This window comes from Macrobrachium rosenbergii, chromosome 44 (assembly GCF_040412425.1).
Source record: "Macrobrachium rosenbergii isolate ZJJX-2024 chromosome 44, ASM4041242v1, whole genome shotgun sequence".
NCBI lineage: Eukaryota > Metazoa > Arthropoda > Malacostraca > Decapoda > Palaemonidae > Macrobrachium > Macrobrachium rosenbergii.
Window position 1 is genome coordinate 43,439,145 of NC_089784.1, and position 25,000 is coordinate 43,464,144.

Consider the following 25,000-nt stretch of genomic DNA (forward strand, 5'->3'; position numbering starts at 1 on the left):
TATATATATATATATATATATATATATATATATATATATATATATATATATATACATATATATATATATATATATATATATATATATATATATATATATATATATATATATATATATATATATATACATATATATATATATATATATATATATATATATATATATATATATATATATATATATATATACATATATATATATATATACATATATATATATATATATATATATATATATATATATATATATATATATATATATATATATATATATATATATATATATATATATATATATATATATATATATATATATATATATATATATATATACATATATATATATATATATATATATATATATATATATATATATATATATATATATATATATATATATATATATATATATATATATATATATATATATATATATATATATATATATATATATATATATATATATATATATATATATATATATATATATATATATATATATATATATATACATATATATATATATATATATATATATATATATATATATATATATATATATATATATATATATATATATATATATATATATATATATATATATATATATATATATATATATATATATACATACACACACACACAAAGTGGGTGTGTGCTGGCGAATCAGCCAAATGATAAAATACGCAGGGAGCAGGAGCAGGGACAAAGGGGAAGTATTGCAATTTATTCCGACACGTTTCTCATTTAGCTGAATGCATCCTCAGGGTTCTGTACAATAAATAATGACCAATATAAATCAAATGAATTTGCAAGTTGTCTAAAAAATAATCTATACACTAATTAAAATGAAAACCAAAACCTCACGCATATATAAAAGTGCACTAAAGACTGACAAAATTGCACAAGAAATTAAAAGCACGTATACTGATTAAAAGTTCAAATAAAAATAAAATAAATAAATCAATAAAACTTCAAAGTTAAGAAATATTTGAGGAGCGCTGGGGGTCGACCTACCATGGCAAGAAATAAGCAAAAACTAAAAGAATGTAAACAAAAACAGCAGGTTAAGAAAGGTACAAAGGCGTGGAGGTGGACTTGGTGTTCAACTGCGGAACAAGCTGTTTAATGAAGAGACTCTCGAGGATCAATAATTCATTTGGGCTGGAGTTTTGATCCACAATAATGAAATCGTCATATTTAGTTGGAATTCACATTTCTTGCTATGTTAGCGCATACTGGACTGTTCAGGATTTGATAGTGAACATCCAGTCCGGAAACTAACTCCCTTGTGACAGTCTATGCGATCCCTCATCATCCTCTGAGAAGAACCCACGTAAGTTCCCAGACTACATCTGGGACAAGAACATTTGTACACTTCACCAGAGGACATGAGGGGCCATAAACGATCTTTAAATCGAAACAAGGAGCCAATTGTGAGTGGATTAATAGGAATAAGTTTAACATTTAAAGTACCAAGTATTTCTGTACAGTGTTAGTAAATTCGGTCCTAAAGGAATCATCGTGCAAATATGGGAATCGGGCATAAAAGGGAAGCTTAGGAACTTTTATTTTATTAGCGGTCGTGCAAAACTCTTTATTAAGAACCCTGTCAATAATCCTGCTGACGAGCTCGGTAGGAAAGCAATTATTGGTAAAATATGTAAAAAGAATGGCAATTTCCTTATGAAAAGCCAGTTAGAAGTAAGGGAGACAGCTCTATATACGAGAGTAAAAATGGAGTTAAATTTAAAACTACGAAAACAAGAGTTATGAAAATGACTTCCCAAACCTGTAAATGTCTTTTTCCTAAAAATAGCAGTATTCAACCGATTGTTTTCTCGAAAAGACTTCTACACCTAGAAATGAAAGACGTTCGTTCACTTCCCTTTCAAGGGTAAACTTAATCTTGAGATGATACGAGTTAACAAATTCTAAGAAGGAATCACGGTCAAAATTACATCTGAAAAGGATGAAGGTATCGTCAACGTATCTTTTATGAAACAATGGACGGAAGGTTAGAGGGATGGCATTCATCTAAACAGTGCTCTTTCAGCGAGCACATAAAGATATTGGAAAAGGTAGGGTCTAATGGAGACCTCATAGCCACGCCCTCCTCTTGTCTATATAAATTACATTTAAAATAAAGGCGGTGTGACCCAGCACCGCCATTTCTAAAAGAGTTTTAAAAGTAGAACGGTTAAAATTATGAAAACATGAATCAGGTTGGGGAAATAACTTGTCTGAAATTATGATCATGGTCTCCCTAACAGGAACATTGGTAAAAAGGAATCTTTAACTAGGAATCAGTATACTGTTGCCAACTCAAAAACGTTTAAAGAATCTCTACTCTCCCAAGAATGTGATACATTTAAGGCGAGCTTAGACGTTGAATCCGTCTTGACCAATATTCCTGTTAGGGAGACCAATAACATAATTTTAGACAAGTTATTTCCTCAACCTGTTTAATGTTTTCATAATATTAACCGTTCTACTTTTAGGATCGAATTTACTAACATTGCACAAAAATACTTTGATGCATGAAATGTTAAACTTATTCCTATTAATCAACTCACAATTGACTCCTTGTTTCAATTTAAAGATCGTTTATGCCCCCTCATGTCCTCTGGTGTTCTTGTCCCAGATGTAGTCTGGGAACTTACGTGGGAGTTAGTTTCTGTAGTGGATGTTCACTATCAAATCCTGAACTGTCCAGTATACGTGAACATAGCAAGAAATGTCAATTCCCATTAAATATGGCGATTTCATTATTGTGGGTCAAAACTCCAGCCCAAACGAATTATTGATCCTCGAAAGTCTCTTCATCAAACAGCTTGTTCCGCAGTTGAACGCCCAGTCCGCCTCCACGCCCTTGTACCTTTCTTAACCTGCTGTTTTTGTGTACATTCTTTTAGTTTATGTTTATCTCTTGCCATGGTAGGTCGACCCCCAGCGCTCCTCAAATAGTTCTTAACTTTGTATTTTTTTTTATTAAAAAAAATTTGTATTTTTATCTGAACTTTTAATCAACATATGTGCTTTTAATTTCTTGTGCAATTTTGTCAGTCTTTAGTGTACTTTTATATATGCGTGAGGTTTTGGTTTTCATTTTAATTAGTGTCTAATTGATTTTTTAGACAACTTGCAAATTCATATAATTTATATTGGTCATTATTTATTGTACAGAGCCCTGAAGATGCATTCAGCCGAATGCAAAACGCGTCGGAATAAATTGTAATTCTTCGCCATATTTGTTCCTGCTCCTGCTGTGTATTATATATATATATATATATATATATATATATATATATATATATATATATATATATATATATATATATATATATATATATGTGTGTGTGTGTGTGTGTGTGTGTGTGTGTGTATGTATGTATGTATGTATGTATATATATATATATATATATATATATATATATATATATATATATATATATATATATATATATATATGTTTGTGTATGTGTGTGTATGTATGTATACATATGCAAATGTTTCATACATATAAGAAATGATAATGACCTTGCTTGGATATCCTCCAACCGTGACATTTGGAAGGACTACCGGACAAGCCCGAAATGCGAGTCACGAGAAGTTCGTACAGAGTGGGAGAGACTGTGGAAGTGACCTGCACGGCGCGACACTCGTGGCCAGCCCCGACGCTTTCCTTCTCTGTCAACGGCCACCACATTCCCGTGAGTTGCTCCTGTATTTCCCTCATCGCCTATTTGAGTCTCTCATGAAATCATAATCAACTTTACTCAAAGGAAATGCCGTCTACTAAAGCCCTTCCCCGAAAAAATGACTCGAAACTGAAAATAATTATATGTAACGTCGGCCGCTTTTAGAAGTTCTTTGCAAATGCGGGGAGTACTTGTAGTTGGCGCTCTAGAGAGAGAGAGAGAGAGAGAGAGAGAGAGAGAGAGAGAGAGAGAGAAGAGAGAGAGATGAATAAAACAGCATTCAGAACCTAATGAACATTTGATTAGAGTATTTACATTCGACTTTGTTTGAAACTGTTTTATAATGTTATGAACTGGGAATGCCATGCGTGTTACAGTTTTTATTTTGTGTTTTGTGGTCATGAGAGAGAGAGAGAGAGAGAGAGAGAGAGAGAGAGAGAGAGAGAGAGAGAGAGATGAATAAAACAGCATTCAAAGCCTAATGAGCATTTGATTAGAGCATTTACATTCGACTTTGTTTGAAACTGTTCTATAATATTATGAACTGGGAATACCATGCGTTACACTTTTTATTTTGTTTTGTAGTCATGATTTTTTCTCGCAGTAAGAAGAATAGTGACAACAAACTTGGGTAATTTCTCCGGAAGGACGGTAAAGTAATAAATTAACTGATCTGAATAAATGTTATTCTAATATGCTGTAGGGAGATCCCGCTTGTTCAATTCCTTGACAACCGAGCTCACTTACTGATAATTCTCTGGGCTTGTCTTCTGAACACAGAATTGGCGTATAACGTTCCTAGTGGCTTTTCCTAATTATGCCCAGTTTACTTATATTGATTTCGAGATACCCAGATAGGAGAAAATATTAAATGAGCAAGTTAATATAATCAACAATGCTATTACCTGAGGTTTTTAGTTTCTTTGCTTTGGCTTTTCTTTTTGATTTTTGTTTCTCAGTTTTTCCACTGATACGCGAAAAGGGAAGTTAAGATCAAAGATTAAAAGACCCACCCTGATATATACTGTATATATGAAGTGTACTCGTACGGCCTGACAAATGAAAAAAATATTTTTTTGTTTTCTTAAAAATGCGCTGTTCATTGTTGCTCATCTGTCAAAAATTGATTCTGGTGAGAGCGACAATTAGTCCATTTAAATACAAAATCTCACGGCAGCAACGTTTGCAACACCAGTTGTCTCCCGAGCACTGGAGCTGGGACACTGGGCACTGGGTGTTGTCAGTGCTTGGACTGGTGACCGCTTTTGGATATCGGACGCCTTTGGCATATGGACTTCATGTTCACCGTTAGAAGTTGCACGAGATCTCAGGAGTGATGGCGTGATGGCGGAGAGCAAAGCGGGCCCCAATATCCAGCAAATAGAGAAACCGACTTTCTGAGTGTGTGACATCATATGTGAGTGAAAACTCTTCACACGAGGGCCTCGGAATGGCCGGCGGCATATTCCTCAAGTCTGGAAAGAAATAAACCTCTCATATATTAGAACCAATCAGAGCGTGATTTGGAGCGGTGACGTCGTGAGACTCCGCCCTCCTAGTAAGAGTCATTGCGTCCTATGGAAACAGCAATACAGACCTAGCACTAAAGAACTCCAAACCAGTTGAACAGTTTGCTGCATTGCACTGGAAGTGCGATAAGGAATGGTGGAGCTGGGCGAGGTAAGATACCTTGTCAGCCAACCTTAACCTCCATCGCAAGACGCTCAACTGGCAGGCCAAGAGGAACTGCACCACTGTGTTGATAAACGCCGTCATCCAACAGGTGCTGGCTGTCATCACAACCCAAACGTCCCCGTAATTTGGCTCACACCATTTCTTGCAACGTGGCTAATGGAAAATCTCATGGCCCAAATCATTAAGTGAAAAATAGTGATACTTATGTATTTTTTTTATTGGCATATATTTAATTCAAATGCAAAGATGGAAACTTATTTTCTGCTTTTTTATTTCTCTCACTTCACAATAGTTTTTGATTCGCGTTAAAGCATCGTATTAATTTTATGTATTTATTATAGCTCTTAAGACAAATGAATTATTCAATTTTTATTGTGTCTGGTTGACAACGGAACTGTGCAATTTGGATTCGATCAACTTTGGTATGAATAATCTTTTGTATATAATTGTTTTCTTCTTATATTCCAAGCTATGCAGTTGCTTGGTCTGTGTTGATTTAAAAATTTACCATGAAATATCAGCAAAGGCAAACTTGTTGGTATCCGAGGCTGCAATGGTAATATGCATAAAATAAGCAAAGAAAAAGTTGTGCATAGTTTAGGATATCTGCACAACAACACCTGTGCATAGCCTAGGTTGCAATAGATATGGTAAATTTGTACTTTACGACTTATCCGTGCTAAAAGATGAATTTTATGTTTTCTGGTATATTTTTCGTTGATTAGAACGAATTTGCTACTCACTTCTGTTGGATATTGTTAACAGATATGACTTTTTTTTCTTACTTATTTCAACAAAGAATTCCCCTAGCCTAACCAAACCCAACCACCTAACCTAAAATAAAGATCTATATTTCCGGTCTCACACCATATATACCTCCGAACATGACTTACCATCTGTATTCTAGCCTAACCTGACTTTAAATTGGTAATTTCATAAACACTGAGTCAAAACTACAAAAATATATGTACATATATAGAAAATATATATGTACATAAGCAGCAAAGAACAAATCAACCTGCAGTGGAAATACGTATGATCAACAAAGCAAAATTTGTGCATGCTGAAGGGTGCAATGATTCCAATGAAAATTCAATTAAAGTAGCAAAAATCTTAAACTTTCAGCCTATATTGGTCTACTTCATGTACTAAATGCTTACATGTCTAGAGACTCTAGACCAATATGAGTAGTTAAGTAATTTGAAGGGGTGAAGTATTATGTAATGAAGCAGCTGATTGCCAGCAGCTCTTCTGCGTGTTTTTCATTGAGCAATGTTGCCATATGCCTTTCGTATCTCGGTACCTTTTTAATAACTATATTTACCAATATTATAACCTATTATATAAGATTATATTTTCAAAACTGGTGCTTCTGCGTGAATTATATAGTGAAGCAGCTGATTGCCAGGGAGATAGCAGCTCTTTTGCGAGTTTTTCATTGAGCATTGTTGCCATATGCCTTGCGTATCTAAGTTCCTTTTTATGTTACATAAGTGCCAGGGGAAATATTAGCTGGTACTACATATTTGATGCATATTTTCCGTAAACATCTATAATAACTGTATTTACCAATATTATAACCTATTATATAAGATTACATTTTCAAAACTGGTGCTTTTGTATGAATTAAGGAAATTGTATAGGTGGTAACACTACGAGGGCGGAGTCTCACGACTTCACCGCTCCAAATCACGCTCTGATTGTTTATAATATCCGAGAGGTTTATTTTCTTCCAGACTTCAGGAATATGCTGGCCGGCGTCCCCTTTGAGGGCCAGGTTTTGAGAAAGGGGAAAAATCCGAAGGCGCCAGCCTCTTCCCTTCAATAGCTCATATCATTGATCGAAACGAAGCGCTGCCTGACTCGAACCAAGCAATTCAGTATAAAGTTCCAATGACTGGAATACTTGTAGGAACACTATAATAGAGGATGTCTGGAAGAGGAGTCTCTTCCTTTGTCTTTATTCATATTCTTAACTTCAGAGTGAGGGTTAAGGAAATTCGAACTTACGTTTTGCAAAACTTTCCATGTACAAAGGACGATGCTTGAGTTTTCTTAGAACACAAGACCTTTGAAAAAAATGACGGGGAGGCCCCCAACTACCTAAATTCACAGTTTATACCGGTCGTTTAATTGATCTCTCAAAATGGCTAACTGTATTAGTGAATAGTTGTGAGTAAATAGATATCAGTACAGGCCACTTTTACATTTTCAAGCCAGTATTATATCACAGATAAGGAAATATGTAAGGTGAAGCTACTCGAGTCATCTACAAGGGTTCGTCGCCAATGGATCATTAACAGTTGCACCAGCGTTGCCGGTCAATGGCCAGACTGAAACGCCGATGGGATAGAACCTCGGTAGATAGTGTGAAGCCTCATTGCCCATCGTCTGAAATTGTGAAGCAGAAAGGATGGGGGTACTAGATTGCCCCTTTGGTAGGGAAAAGACTAAGCAGTCTAGGAGGTCATTTGAGTGGCTGGATTAGGTGCCCCGCGCATACACAAAAGCTACCCTTCGTCCCGACCTGCGACCTGGGTGTCTGTAGGAAGCATGATTGCTCTATAAAATATATGACCATTTGAACCTTGTCGAATAGTAGGTGATATTTCAACGAATTCGAAGTTAACTGAGTGTGACTTTTTATATATATATTACCTGATATATATATATATAATATATATATATATATATATATATATATATATATATATATATATATATTTATATATATATATATATATATATATATATATATATATATATATATATATATATATATATATATATATATATATATATATATATATATATATATATATATATATATATATATATATATATATATAATACACAAGTGTGACTCTTTTATATATATATATATATATATATATATATATATATATATATATATATATATATATATATATATATATATATATATATATATAGAAGTTACCTGAGTGTGACTCTTTTATATATATATATATATATATATATATATATATATATATATATACATATATATATATATATATATATATATATATATATATATATATATATATATATATATATATATATATATATATATATATATACATAAATACATATATATATATATTATATATATATATATATATAATATATATATATATATATACATATATATATATACAGTTATATACACACACGCAGTAATGTCTGTACGCATAGAAGACCAGGTATTTTTTTGGCTTAAACATATGTCTCTCTGAATATCTGCCTATAATTAGGATTCTCAGGTCTGTAAATAATTTTCTCTCTTGTAGTGTTTATACGCACTGGATGTAAATATTAAATTTATAAAAAAGGCTAATTACCAATCACCAATGGTACGAAGCTCTAGTAAAACTATTGTTGCTCATTAGTTTCTTTTTATCTGTATATTCACTTTACCGAGCACTGTTATTACAGTGAAGATGTTATTCTCTCCGTGGTTGCATTTCTAGAGACGGAGATCTCCTCAAACTGTCCCTTACCTCTTGGCAGGAACATCTTGCCTCATGGTCGTAAGGTCTCAGTAAGATCATCTCAAATTCGTTGAATTAGCATACCCTATCCGACAGGGTTTATACACACACGCACAAACACACACACACACACACACGCGCGCGCGCGCACACACACTCACACACAAACACACACACACACACACACACACACATATATATATATATATATATATATATATATATATATATATATATATATATATATATATATATAATATAAAAGTTAGACTTGATTCTGCTAGCAGCCTTGTCTCCAGGACACCCACGGTTCTTGAAGATATATTTTTTTCATCGTCTCTGACGTAAATTCTTGATCTATGCAGGAAAAGGAAAACTGATATGATGGTAACACGAGGCGAGGCTTTTAAAGTCTTGGGGAAGTTTGATGTAATTAGTGCTGCATAAAGTCCATTCTTTTTGGACGGTCTTGGGAGAAGGTTGAAAAAGTCTATAACGACCGATAAAATTTTTGAAATTATTCAGTGCCTATTCCCATCAATAAAAATTATGATTTATAAGATCTCTTGGAGAGTTTTGGTTGGGTATCTTCATATAGTTCCTGAAGGGATCTGGTTTGAACAATCTTCTTTGGCGACTGAGCCTCTTCAGGTATTATGTGCCTCTTCAAGCAATAACCGTTTCCTCGAACTCCAGAAGCCTTATTCAGCTGAAGTAATACATTGTTACAATTCCCTGTGCTACAGCTCTTTTCTTCCTCTTACTGTGAAACTATGAATGATATTAACAAAAACAAGACTTTATTTGCATCTTTTGGACATATATTTCCACTGGACACTGACATTTTCTTTAAACGATTGCACTTAAAACGTAACTATTGTTTTTTTTAGAATTTTTAGATATTGATTGTAATAATAATGAAAATGTCTAATCGTAGAGACTTTAGAAACAGCATGATTTTTGATGACCTAACGAGCAAATGGCTTTTAGCAAACTGGAGGGAGGGAAATACCCCACAAAAGGATGCCATTTCAACAGCAGAACTAAATTATCAAAGAAAAACATAACACTGGTCTTGAAATTGACCTGTGACCTTAACGACAGGGCAGCGTTAAAAATGTTTCGAAAATAGCCACACACATGTAGTGTTTCGTCAAACATAAAAAAATATATGACGTTGAAATATAAAACATTGATCCTTAAATTGATCTACGGCTTTTAATAACAGGCCGAATTCAAAACTGCTTACAGAAATATGTAACTGACTCTAAGGCCCCTGCTTATAAATTTTAATTAAATCAGAAAAAGAATTAACTGTTGATCTATAGATTGTTCTGTGGCCTTGAAAAATGCCTCAAGGTGAAAAAAGGGGTGTGGTAGGCAGACCTTTGCTGGTAATAACCAGCTTCTAAGATACACACCTGTTCTATTTAGTTATAATCAAAGAAAAGTAAATGTAGAAAATTAAATGTTTGGATTGAAATTTTCCTGGGACCTTTAAAAAGAAGACAATGTAAAAAAATACACGGAAAAATAACTATAAACCTCCAATGAAATGTTTATATTTGAATGGATATGTGACCTTAAAAGTCGCTTACGGAGACTAGGGATCTGTCATTTTTGGTTGTGGCCATGCGGAAGAGAGCAACGTAGAAATATTTGGGCTGAATAGTCATCAAGCCCTTAGATATTTAATAATGAAGTTTCGTCAAAATCAGGGAAAAATAGGAAATTAATAATAATCATAATGATACTAATAATGATATCAATGCAAACAATATGTAGCATAGACAAATGCTCATGTAAATTGCGATCAGTACATAATAATAATAATAATAATAATAATAATAATAATAATAATAATAATAATATTGAAAGAAATCGCTGTATCAGCTGCATTGATCTTGTGCAGAGCCTTCTCTATTTTCCTTATAACAGTTTTCTGGCTGTTACCACAACAGGCGAATAACGCGCCAATGTGATTCACCAGGAGGAGTTAAATCTCCAGCGATTCCGTATATTTCTATCAGGAGTAGGTCAAATCTGGTGAGCATCGCCCGTAGGGTTTTATAAACGTAGAGGTAAATGTATCGAATTTGGATACAGGTCAAAATCTTGAAGTGGCGAACGTTTCTCCCTGATTCTTCCTCGTATGATCATGGCAGTGGGTCGGAGTAGACTGGTGGTGCTAGTCTGCTAGAGGAGTCTACTCTATAAATAGTCGTAGGTCAGCAGGGGGTTTTCTCATGCTGATTTGTCATTGGTTGGTGGCCCATAGCAGCCTCCTATTGGCTGGAGAAAGTTTTCTTTTTCTCAAGTACTTTCTCGGCGCTGTCGCAGCCTAGCAGACCGTCGAGGCAGGGCCGTGACGGGTGAGCAACGCGCCAATGCGATTCATCAGGAGGAGTTAAATTTCCAGTGATTCCGTTTTTTTCTATTAAGAAATTTACGTGTTATCCATTAATGACAATCAAGGGGGATTTTATGGCGGTAGAATTTCGCAGCTTTTACTTTTTGATTTTTGTTTTTTGCAGGATCTCGTGAAGTACTTCTCCTTGGTAATATGAGACCAAGCTGATCTCCCCTTTGCGCTCTCTCTCTCTCTCTCTCTCTCTCTCTCTCTCTCTCTCTCTCTCTCTCTCTCTCTGGCAGTTTTCAGCTTCACGAGCCTTCTCTCGTTCCCCTTTTTCCAGGAACGTGTTTCTTTCAACGTTGAACTGATACTCGCTAGTAAAAGATTATACGCCACTGGTTATCAGGGTGGAAAGATTCTTTTGATATGCTGAGAAGTGTATAACCACATATTTAGTCACTGAATATATAGCATATATATATATATATATATATATATATATATATATATATATATATATATATATATATATATATATATATATATATATATATATATATATATATATATATATATATATATATATATATATATATATATATATATATATATATATATATATATATATATATATATATATATATATATATATATATATATATGTATACACACATATATATATATATATATATATATATATATATATATATATATATATATATATATATATATATATATATATATATATATATATATATATATATATATATATATATATATATATATATATATATATATATATATATATATATATATATATATATATATATATATATATATATATATATATATATATATATATATATATATATATATATATATATATATATATATATATATATATATATATATATATATATATATATATATATATATATATATATATATATATATATATATATATATATATATAAGACCAGTGGCTATAAAACCTTCGCTGTCGTGGAATACATTCAAAATAGTAATATTCTTGACGCCTTGGGTTGCAGTCACCTGTAATTCTCGTTACAAAATCAGAAAAAGAGATGGTATTTTGGAGTCGAGAATGTGCTTGGATAATATGATAGCAGATTTATTTGAAGAAAAAGGTGTGTAGGTTGTGGACTGAATCAAAGTTGAATAGGTAGTGCGTGCATACGTGCGTAAGAGCGTGTGTGTGCGCGCATGTGTGTGTGTATTTGTGTTTGTGCAGAATGGGAAAGGTAAAGGGAGATTGTGCCTGGGTTAGCTGAAAGGTGTAGAGCTAGAAAGAGTCAGCATTTACGGATCTTTCCTAGATAGTGACCCCCAAGGGTTTTCGGGGGTCGGTATCTAGGACTAATATTTCTTGGGGCTCATTATCTTTATGATATTTACAGTCTTTTGTAGTTCCTCGTTGTACCAGTCGGTAGAGGTGTCGGCTAACACTCTGCTAGGCCCGAGTTCGAGTCTCCAGGCCGGCCAATGAAGGATTAGAGGAATTTATTTCTGGTGATAGAAATTCATTTCTCGGTATAATGTGGTTCGGATTCCACAATAAGCTGTAGGTCCCGTTGCTAGGTAACCAATTGGTTCTTAGTCACGTAAAATAAATCTAATCCTTCGGGCCAGCCCTAGGAGAGCTGTTAATCAGCTCAGTGGTCTGGTTAAACTAAGTTATACTTAACTTTACAGTCTTTTGTTTATGTTTTTATGGTCATCCCCAACAGGCTTGTACTAAACACGCCGCAGAGGTGGATACATATCGGGTTAAAACCCTTGGGGTCACTATCTAGGAAAGATCCGCATTCACAAAATCAGGAAGACTCTGGAAACATGAAAAAGTACGAATGTGTCTGTTCAAGGACGCTATGGGGAATTTTGAGAGTAGCAGGAGAAAAAGTTATAATAGAGATTGTGTGTAGGCAAGGATTAGAAAGGAATAAAAGTGAAATAAAGTGTTTTTGGGAGAATGTGAATTTATGCCTTACTAGATTTGGAGAACATGGAAGCAGAGCAGTTGTGCCAGACGTTGAGGTGCAAAAGCAGGTAACAGAGAAAGGGAAAGGAAAGGATCGCGGGAAATTGCTTGGAAAGGGGCTTAGCAATTGGAAAACACATGCTTTCCAAAGACAGCTAATCATCCGCACACTTGGAAAAGAGAAATGGTGAGGAAAAGAGTTTGTTCAATTATAATGCAGTATAGAGGGGATGGAAGAGCAAGTTACTCTACTGGAATGTAGGAGAAGGGGTAGCTGGAGATATACCTGATCATTATTTTATTGAAAGGAAAGTTTAGTCTGAAGGATATATATATATATATATATATATATATATATATATATATATATATATATATATATATATATATATATATATATATATATAAATATATGATTTTCGTGTTATTACAATGGCATAATTTTTTTTTTTCATTTCATTACTACCCTTATAGCTATAAGGGTAGTCATGAAATGAAAATTATAACATTGTAATAACACGAAATTCGATCGCCCTATAGTAAATATAAATATATAATATATATATAATATATATATGGAAGTAATATATATATATATTATATATAATTATATATATATATATATATATATATATATATATATATATATATATATATATATATATATATATATATATATATATATATATATGTATATATATATATATATATATATATATATATATATATATATATATATATATATATATATATATATATATATATACATATATATATATATATATATATATATATATATATATATATATATATATATATATATATATATATATATATATATATATATATATATATATATATATATATATATATATATATATATATATATATATATATATATATATATATATATAATACATATGCAGTATATATGTATAGCCTATATATGTACATATATTCAAATATATACATGTCCCTAAGATATGCACACATACATACATACATATATATATGAAAATAAGAAGGCCCATAAAACACTATTTTTAAACGTTTAAACCATATATTTCGGGCACTTGTTCTGTTTCAGAAACAGAACTTTTGTCGTCTATCAAACCCCATAACATGATCTGGCTTAGATACGTAGATGATATCTTTAATTTCTGGGACAATAGCTTTTTAAGGAATTTTTAATAGGCTAAATTCGCTAGTTCCGACCATAAAATTTAAAACAGAATGGGAAAAGGACGGAAAACTGCCGTTCCTAGATGTACTGATCATAAGAAAACAGAACAGGTATGCATTTACAGTATATAGAAAACCCACCTTCGCTGTCTCCTACATTCATTTCTTAAGCTACCACGACGTCTCCGTAAAAATCATGGTAGGTGCAACCTATTCCTCAGAGGACTTAGGATATGTTCAAATGAGTACCTGGATCAAGAATTTAACACGATCCGCCAACACCTAACGCAACTGCTCTATCCACCACACATTATCGAGAGGGCTATTAATAAAGCAAATAAAATATACTACAGAGGTCCCACTACAACAGACAAATAGATTTCAACAACAAAATAAAGCTTCCATACGATGAAAACATCCAAAAGGCCACCGAGCAACTCAGTTCTAATAATCCTTTCATTTTCCATTATCCCAAATCCATCGGGAGTTCGCTCGTTAACGTATATAAATAACAAAAGGGAAGAAGCCGGAGTTTATACCGTGTAGTAATTGTCATACATTTATGTATAGATCGCTCTCGCAAAGAATAACAGAGCACAAAAGATCATATTACGCTTCGGAGAGTTCGGGAATTTTCCTATATTAGAAATACAGGGCATGTCATTAATTGGAGTGGGGTCGGGTTGGTTTTCAAGAGTAGCTGTCCATACAAAAGAAAGATAATCTGCTATCATCAATCAAACCAACAATATGAACCTGTCAGGAGGACATTGGAAATCGGACGCCATTGACACCTTAATCCTCGTTTTGAAGAAGATGACCCAAGAAACGCGACCGCCAGATCCATATAGGGAATTTGGTCAATCTCCTCCTTCTTAAGAAACGCCACCTCCTTAACATCGGAGGCCTAAGGCCACACCTTCATGTTTTTGTATATATACCAAACTTTCCACCTGTCCATATTCTACATGAACAGGGGCACAGAAACAAGTGCCCGAAATATATGGTTTCAACGTTTAAATAGTGTTTTATGGGCCTTCTTATTTTCATATTACACTGTAGTATTACATTCATATATATATATATATATATATATATATATATATATATATATATACATATCCATAAGATATATAAACATAGATACACACACATACATTCTTTCATAAATATATACAGCATATGTATGTATATATATATATATATATATATATATATATATATATATATATATATATATATATATATATATATATATATATATGCATACATGTCATAAGGTATATAAAACATACACACACACACACACACACACACATATATATATATATATATATATATATATATATATATATATATATATATATATATATATATATATATATATATATATATATATATATATATGTGTGTGTGTGTGTGTGTGTGTGTGTGTGTGTGTGTGTGTGTGTGTGTGTGTGTGTATCTTAGGTCAAAATTTTACTTTTATGAAGCTTTCATTGACAGCATTTGCAAACAACATTCCATACGATACTAAGTAAGGGATGTGTATATCGAATCCCATGTAAGTCATGTGACAACCTGTGTATAGTGATAAACGTTTGAAAATACAACCATAAAAAGATCTTGAATTAGTCGGAAGAGATTAATTTATCCCTAAAAATCTTTAGTTTAATTTCATAATAAACTGATAGACTTTATAATAAAATGCGATTCATGACCAAATGCTATATTCTATGGAATTCTAAATTTTCTGGCATTCATGTAAACTAATCGTACCATCATAGATAGTTTAAATTTTTTAGAGCCGTATTTATATAAGATCATTTTTTTGGTGCCGTATATATGTATGGGGAATAATTAAGAATTATTGAAAAGCGTTCATTTTGCTCATTGGTTTATAAGACAGAGATTTACACTCTGGAAAAACGTGAACAATGTCAATATGCTGCTTTGGACGGTACGATTATTGTATATGTGCGGGGTGCAGCAAACACGAACATATAGTAAGCTAGCTGATGGACCTGCGTAAGTTTCCCTGTATGGAATTTTTTCCTGACTCATTCAAAACTAAGAAACCAAAACCAACATTTTATGGACGCCCACTAAAGATGCCATCCATACTGAAGCTGATCGAAGGCATGCAGGTCACCCAAAGAGGAAAGAACTACCACCTCCTATTAGCCGAACGTGTAAGGAATACGCGAGCGGGAGTGGAGCCGGCAGCAAGGCCCCAGACACCATCTACACAACTTGGAACGAAAGTTCCAAGTGAAGCCCAAGTAACTTCTTTTCTAACGCCCTGATGCCCAGCACGACACAAGCCATATATACCTTCCTATATAATATTATACACACTAATAAAATTCTACATATATGAATATATAAATAGATATTTATATTTGATGCACAATCATCAGTATATGTATCATCATAAGCACACTTTTCCTGTGTAACCGCTTTATGTAAGTCATTTTCGAACAGAAATAAAAAAAAAAACTTAGAGAACCCTTATTTCCATTTATGCACATTTTACCTGAAACTTTGAGCCCAGAAAGGCAGTTCGTCCTTTAATCTCTCGACCAATCTCTAATCGGGTCTCAAAGTCACTAGTGTGCCTTCCTATCTCTCCAGATTGCAAGTTACGGGCTGCTCTCTGAGCCTGTGCTGGCAAAACGCCAGCTTCATCATAAACAATAACAGATAACAAGTTGTTAGTCTCCTGATAAGGGCACAGACTGGCCAAACCGTCGTGATAGAAAACAATAAATAGAAGGAAGAAGCCTACGTATTTTTCACCAGAAAGTGACTTCCAAGAATAGGAGATAAGTCTGACGATACGAAGATTCCTATAAAAAAACTTGTTGATGTCACTGCATTGAGGAAACTATTTTTAATGAATATATACGGTACAGGGTGTTTCGAAATTAGAGCCCCCCCTCTACAGCATAAACTAAAATTGATATGGAAAAAAACAAAAGTAATTCAGAACAGGTATTTATTTAAGTTTCTCTCTGAGTATTTAATATTTTGTGTGGCCTCCATCTGCCTGTACCACAGCCTGCGTTCTTGAGGGGTATGATTTCAGCAAATCACAAAAAAGGTGAGAGTCAAACTCCATTTTCCTGAGCAATTTGGTCACCTCTCTTCGCAGGTTGTCGAGGCTTGGTATACCATCACAGTTCAATGTGCGTGCTTCAGCACGATCCTTTAAAATGCTACCAATGTTTTCACACACATTAAGGTCAGGGAGCTACCTGGAAATTCACTCGACAAGAAGAAATCGATACCACTGTTTTGGAGCATCTCCTGTGTCTGAAGAGCCTTGAAACATGGTGAATTATCATACAAAAATGTGACTTCTTCAACAGATAACACATTTTCAGGATCTTTGAGGAAAGGAAATACTCCACCAGTAAGCACAGTTTCTCTAAAGTATTCGCCATTCCATGACTGTCCTTTTTCTTTGATGATCCACATTAACCATTTGGCTGTGAAACAGAGAAAAATTCCCAAACATTCAGGAAATTTCACAACTTGGTGATAGCGCACGTCATCGCTGACATCACCCAACTTTGCAGACCAAATGGTGTCATTTTATGATTTGGCTTCCTGACTGTGTAAATGAAGAATTCATCTGATGTGGCAACATGGAGAAAGTCAGCTTCATCCCAATCTTTAAGAAATGAACCACACAACCATGCGCGGTCTTCTCTCTGATGCTGAGTGATGTTGGGCTTTCTGATAACATGAAATGGCTTGATACCAGATTTTTTCAACTCACGATATACAGCACTATAACTTCTCTTCTTTCCCCTTTTTGTTTCTAGTTCAAGCGCCAATTTACGTAAAAACTTTCTTAGTCTACCCACTGCCTCAGCTATGATGTCTTTTGACTCCTGAGAAAGGACTTCAGGCCTTCCAAGATTCTTACTCTTTTCGCGATGACAGTCGTATGGATTTTTGTTCCAGTTTCTTTTAACAAAGGATTCATCTCTTTTAATGTATTTAGCTATCCAGGAACGTGAAATGAAGGATTCGCCAGTATCCCTGGCCTCTCTGAAGGTTATAGCCCAGATTCGGTCAATCCATCTGATTTCCTCAGAGTCGTTAGCCATGGCTGTATCTAACTCTGTCACTCAGTCTGACAATACAAGAAATGAAAATGAAAAATAGCTTAATAGAAATTAACATAATGTTCTTGGAGATAGGCTATAGCAGAAAACTTCATAACTTTCCATTTGTTCTGTGGAGGGGGCGCTCTAATTTCGAAACACTCATCACACACACACCCACACACACACACACACACACACACACATATATATATATATATATATATATATATATATATATATATATATATATATATATATATATATATATATATATATATATATATATATATATATATATATGTGTGTGTGTGTGTGTGTGTGTGTGTGTGTGTGATGTGTGTGTGTGTGTATATAATTATATATTTGTGTCTATAATTTGAGATTCATGTCATATAGGAGGTTATTATAAAACAAAAGGCTGAAAGCACGAATATAACAGTAATGAAGGCACGCCTTCTTTCGCGATGTGATTAATGACACAGGTACTGATTCGCTTCTCCCCTCAGGCAGAGTCGAGTCGCGTGCGGAACATCGGGGTGTCGGAGGATAACGGTCGTTTCTACTTCCCGAAGGGATCCTTTACCTCGACCAGCATGCTGATCCTGCCCATAGAGAGGCGATCCTCGTCCAGTCTCCGCCTGGGGTGCCACGCCCTTGTACAGTCCCTGGAGAAGGCCAGCTTCATCTCCGTCGAGGTGGAGTCCCGACTCTCCAGCATGTTCTCCTTTTTCAACGCAGGTGGGGTGGGACCTCTCTGTGTGTCTCCTTCTGCACGGAGCAGAAATATAAAATGTTACAAAATGTTGTAAGCTATGGATGCAATTTCTCTGTCCCTTCTGTTTACGGTTCCTATGCTTGTTTTTTTTTTATCTTACAAATATTGGAAATGATGACCTTTTTTAAAGAGTCGCAGAGGAAAAGAAAACCATTCACAATCACTGGATGCAAAATTCTTAGGGGTAAACTCCCCATTTCTGCTGAAAGCCTGATATCTTTGGCTTTATTTAAATATCACAAAAAAATAATTTACAAGTCAGTGAGTAATACAAGTTTTTCCTCAGAATAGTACATCAGTTAAAAGCAAAGCTGAGGTTACTCTGAATGATCGGAATATTAAGAAGGGAAAGAAAACTATGCCATTTAATTATGTATAGAATGGTCACAGACAGATACCCGGCCACAGGGAGATATTCGAAACTCAGAAAATTGGTCGTCTCTCTCTCTCTCTCTCTCTCTCTCTCTCTCTCTCTCTCTCTCTCTCTCTCTCTCTCTCTCTCTCTCTCTCTCAGAAAGGGTGGTGCTAGAAAGTGATGCTATTCATTTTTTTTTATTTATGCGGTGAGGTTGCTGGCCTCACACCCTGCTCATTTTGATATTCAAGGAGGCTAGACAGTGGGAGCATATGGCTTTCCTTGGTGGCCATTCATTCCTGATTCTGACCAGCACCCAATGAGCATAACTTTGCTGATCGAACACCCAGCGGTATAGCACACAGGTTAATATGTGTGTAAGTGTCAAAGTGCTCTTCCTTTTGTTGTAACGTTAATTATGCAGGTCATCCAGGGTCAAAAGGTCAACATACTTAACCATTGTCCCAGTGTCAGAAACAAAGAACCAGTATCAAACCGGTCAGATTGCCTAAGTCGGATCTGGCAAAGAGACCACTTTGCTGACTGCACAAAAATGTATCGTTTTCCATTTCTGTTCTTCTTACGATAATAATGTTCTGGAAGCATTATGGAAGGAGTTTATTTCATCAACAGCTGCCGACTTTTAAGAACAGATTACTGGTTTGATAAGCAGCCATTTGAAACGCTGAAAGTCACTTCTTGGATGTGTTCAGGATTTGATTAACTCACAGCTTCATATGATAAATAACTAAATTTCGATGCTGAAGATTATTAATTTCTAATATTTTACACATTTGTGCTTGAAGAACATTTGATGAATTTATTTAGAATTGTCTCTCTTCATTTTAAATTCTCTTTTTAGCTTCTTATGTTGTACGTAGGAAACATAATTATGTACAAGAGACAACTACTAGAGAGAAGCTGTTGACTGTCAAGAACCACATCTGCACTTGATGCATTTTGTTGCAAACAAAGAAGTCGTGAACATCTGGTCGAGTTCTTCTTCGAGACCTTTTACGAAGGCGATGAAGTTTCAGTAAATGTTGATTTTTAAGCTTATTCATATCGTGTGTATGTCTTTCATACCCCAAGAATCGTGTAGAAATACAATTCAAATAATGATAAACTTTGCAACTGGTGACTAATATTCCTCTTATTCGCCTTAAGTCTTCCTAAAACCTGTTAACGTGAAGAGAGTCCTTTTCCTCTGACATCTTTGGCATGTTTTTTAATCGGGAGCTGGCCAGATTTTTCGTCAAAGGTACGAATAGTCTGCTTTTGACATCTGAAGACCTGTATAATAAACAGTTATGAATGAAACAGATAGGTAGGGAGAGAGAATAAGCTAAATACAAATGACATTACCGAATGTCTCCCTTGATTTCCTTCTTGCAAAGTAGTTTGTAAGCGTGCATTCTCTTGCAGTTCTGATGAAATTTGTACTCTGGCTCTTAGACAAGACAGACTGAGATTGAGAGGAAGGGAATGAAGACATGCGTAACACTTTTCAAGAGGGATGTCAAAGCTTAGGAAAGTGGCGTCAGGTAGAAAGCAGAAAGATTAGAGGAGAACCTGTGGCCGGTATTGGTTTTTCGTGATATGGACAAAAGTTTTTTTTTTTTTTTTTTTTTTTTTATAGTTCGCCAGGATGTTGTAATATAAAAGATGGAATCCTCAGAAAAGTTGCTCTTTTATTTCAGGCACTGAGAACATTTTATCCTTACTATAAATGACATTTACTCTTGTGTCTTTCGAGTACAATAAGAATTTTTTTTCTGAGAGAGAGAGAGAGAGAGAGAGAGAGAGAGAGAGAGAGAGAGAGAGAGAGAGAGAGAGAGAGAGAGAGAGAGAGAGATTGTTTCAAAATCAAACCTATCACAGATTTATTACGGTTCTTTATTTCGGGATGCGAATTTTATAATAAAAAATAATGTTTTGTTAGTTCAGTTGACCAAATGATTATTCATTTTGATGTGGTACCGAAATGATTTTACGTCAGGTATGAACAATAGTTGTAAACGTTCATTTTTTGTCTTTAATCACTTCCAGGGACTGAAATCTTTCCTTGAAATCGATGATAAACGCAGTGTCGATCACTGCCGAGAACTTCCTTTTCCATCATTAACTTTAATTTTTCTTCTCCTGACAGGAGTTGCTTGTTGGACTTCAGACGCCGCTCTCATCACGTTGACGCTGGCGATGCTTCTGCTACTTCAGAAGCAGTTGTAATGTTCCTCCTGTGAGAAAATGGAAAGGAAGACTTCTGGTGATGCTTCTCCTCATCAGAGCAAGAATATAGAAATTTGGAGAAGTTAAAAAAAGAAAAGAAAAAGGAATTCTAATCTGATATGAAATTGTGAGGCTTCAGTTAATATGGATTTTCTAACGAAGAAAAATCCAGAATGATTCAGTTTCTCTTCGAAGTAAAAAATGACGAAGATTTACTTTGCACCGTTTTTTGTTGACAACTAGAACGCGTTTCATTTCAACCAGCGAAGTTTTAGTCAGACACAAAAGAATTTTTACCATTCATAATTTTAATTTCATTTGGTATTAAACTTTCATCATTATCATCATCCATCAGCCTTGGATTCACCTTGTTGTATAACTTGATTAAAAAGAATCATAATTAGAAAAGGAAACACATAAGAAGAAGAGGTATCGAAGGTGTTCGGGTGCAAAGAAAGAAAGAACGCTGCCAAAATTCTCTAAATAAAATATACTTCTGCTTAACCAAAAATGTTGGAGTAAAACTACACAAATATACCTAAATTTTTTCTGTTAAAATATTAAACTGCTTTGCAAATTTGGCAGTAGGACATTACATACTCACATATATATATATATATATATATATATATATATATATATATATATATATATATGTGTATATATATATATATATATATATATATATATATATATATATATATATATATATATATATATATATATATATATATATATATATATATATATATATATATATATATATATATATATATATATATATATATATATATATATATACTGTATGAATGCCATATTTGTATTCATATAATCATACTTTTATAATACAATGTATACTTCCATTCTTACACAAACAAAAAACAGCTGAGCTCCAAGTATCGTTACATACATACATACATGCATACACAGATTATCAATGCGTGCTTGAATACATATTCGTTTTATTCTGAGGAAATCAATCAACACACAACGAAAGGAAAGCAAGGTTACAAAAGAGAAAAAGAGGGAAAACAGATTAGCATCCACGTAAGAAGAGAGCAGTAACGAGTGTAACAAAGGTGGATTAAAAGAGTGAAATTGGATGGAATTAATGCACGAATAAAAGGAACTCTCCTTTATTTCCTAAGAGAGTAAACATAAATTCCAAATGAAGCGAAAAAGAATAAAAAAAAAAACCTTAGTTCAAGACACTTGCGTGGAAACTGTGTCCATAAAGAACGCCCCCTACTGGGAGAGAGAGAGAGAGAGAGAGAGAGAGAGAGAGAGAGGTGATGCCAAAAATAAGAAAAGCAGAACGAGAAAGTATGGAGGGGAGATGGCGAACAAGAGGGGGAAGAATAAGAAGAGAGAATCTCTCTCTCTCTCTCGTAAATCCTGGGGAAGTGGGAACAATAATGTCTGCCCAAATGGCGTGCTCATAAACAGAAAAAGCACTGCCGGAGTCCACGCCATGGGGGTTCCCGTAGATTTATTGGGAGTCTGTTCTTTGCACCTTAGACCTGAGATGTTTTACATAGTGCGTTCCTCCCATTGGCTTTGTGGGATTTATTTTTACTTAGCCTGCAATTGCTCAGTCCGTTTCTGCAAATTATGTAAAAAATTATGTGGATCCTAATAAGTGTGCTGGTCATAAGTGAGATTTTATATATACTGTATATATATACATACATACATATATATATATATATATATATATATATATATATATATATATATATATATATATATATATATATATATATATATATATATATATATATATATATATATATATATATATATATATATATACGATCATGAAGCTACAAATATCGCTTAAGGATCGGCCGGTTTCAAACTTTTTTTAACGACAGGTTGTTGATATATAGGGGTTTGTTAAAGGATATTGTGTGGAACTTCTGGGGAAAAAATTTTTGTTTAGTGACCTTAGGTTTTGTGACGCCAGAGCATTTTTGGCCAAAATGGCCATTTTCAAAATGCATCTCCTCCTTTGCTTTTGGTTTTAAGGGATGAGATTTGAACCACGTATAAAACACATATGGACCTTCGATACAAAGCCGAATTTTCAATTATTTTTCGAGATATGAATTTTTTTTTTTTTAATGAAATTTTCCCGGAAAAATTACAGAAAAAATTTGCCAAAAATCAGAAACTCAAAATATTAAAAATCCCCGGCTTTGTTTTAATCTACCATGTTTCCCCATGTTATATTTAAAATTTCATTTAGATTGGTCCAATACTAAGGAGGAGATGCATTTTAAAGGCGAAAACTTATGTTTTGAGAAACAGGCCTTCAAAGTTTTAGTTACATAAAAAAGTAAAAGGGACTTCAAAGACTGTGTTACAATTAATTCTATGGTTTTAATTTTTATTTTTGGGTATTAATTAATGCAAAATGATTATAAATAAGAATATTAACTGATTATTTATGTGCCTAAGACACATTCTTATAAATTTTAGGTTCCTGGTCCCCTGTCTGATCTTGCTGCAAGGTATTACTCTAGGGTATCATAGTTGCCTACACTTTTTATTAGTGTCTCGAATCCATCCCGTGCCAAATGGATCCTGGGAATTACTTTACATTCACAATTAGGGATTCGTGATTCAAGTAATTCATCAAGTCTTGCTTCACTCCATTATGATCATTTTATTTTCAGGATCGTCTATAATATCAGCCTCCGAAATACTGCTTTCTTTTTCTAAAATATCTTTGCCCTTTGGTAGTGACGAACAAATAAAAGGCGTTTAGGGGTGGATGTGGTTGGTCTCTGGTCAGCAGAGATCGCTGCCTGATATTGATGGGCGACAGCTCTCTCTCTCCGTCGCTCCATTCCCCTCTGTGGCACTAATTTCTTGAACTCTTTCTTCTACTTCTCGCCTGGACTTTTCCACTTGGCTTTTCCGCATTCTAGAAGCATGAAGTGAACTCTTGGACCTTTTAGGCACGGTGAAAAAACAAAAACACCGCAGAAAATACAGAGTTCAGTCAAGGCTAAGTCGAGCATGAAAAACGTGTCCTTCTAGCTTGAAGTTTATAGGCAACTCTCGGCCACAGTCGGCG

The 25,000-nt window shown here is 33.8% G+C and overlaps 1 protein-coding gene across 1 annotated transcript in view; it reads left to right on the top strand.

The window, feature by feature from the left end:
• Positions 1 to 25,000, top strand: part of LOC136829616 (uncharacterized) — a 134,550-nt gene that overhangs the window by 107,997 nt on the left and 1,553 nt on the right. Inside the window, exons 5-7 of the mRNA XM_067088463.1 lie at positions 3,576 to 3,712; positions 19,066 to 19,297; positions 21,839 to 21,914. Coding sequence (XP_066944564.1) covers positions 3,576 to 3,712; positions 19,066 to 19,297; positions 21,839 to 21,914 — 445 coding nt within the window. The remainder of the gene's footprint in view (positions 1 to 3,575; positions 3,713 to 19,065; positions 19,298 to 21,838; positions 21,915 to 25,000) is intronic.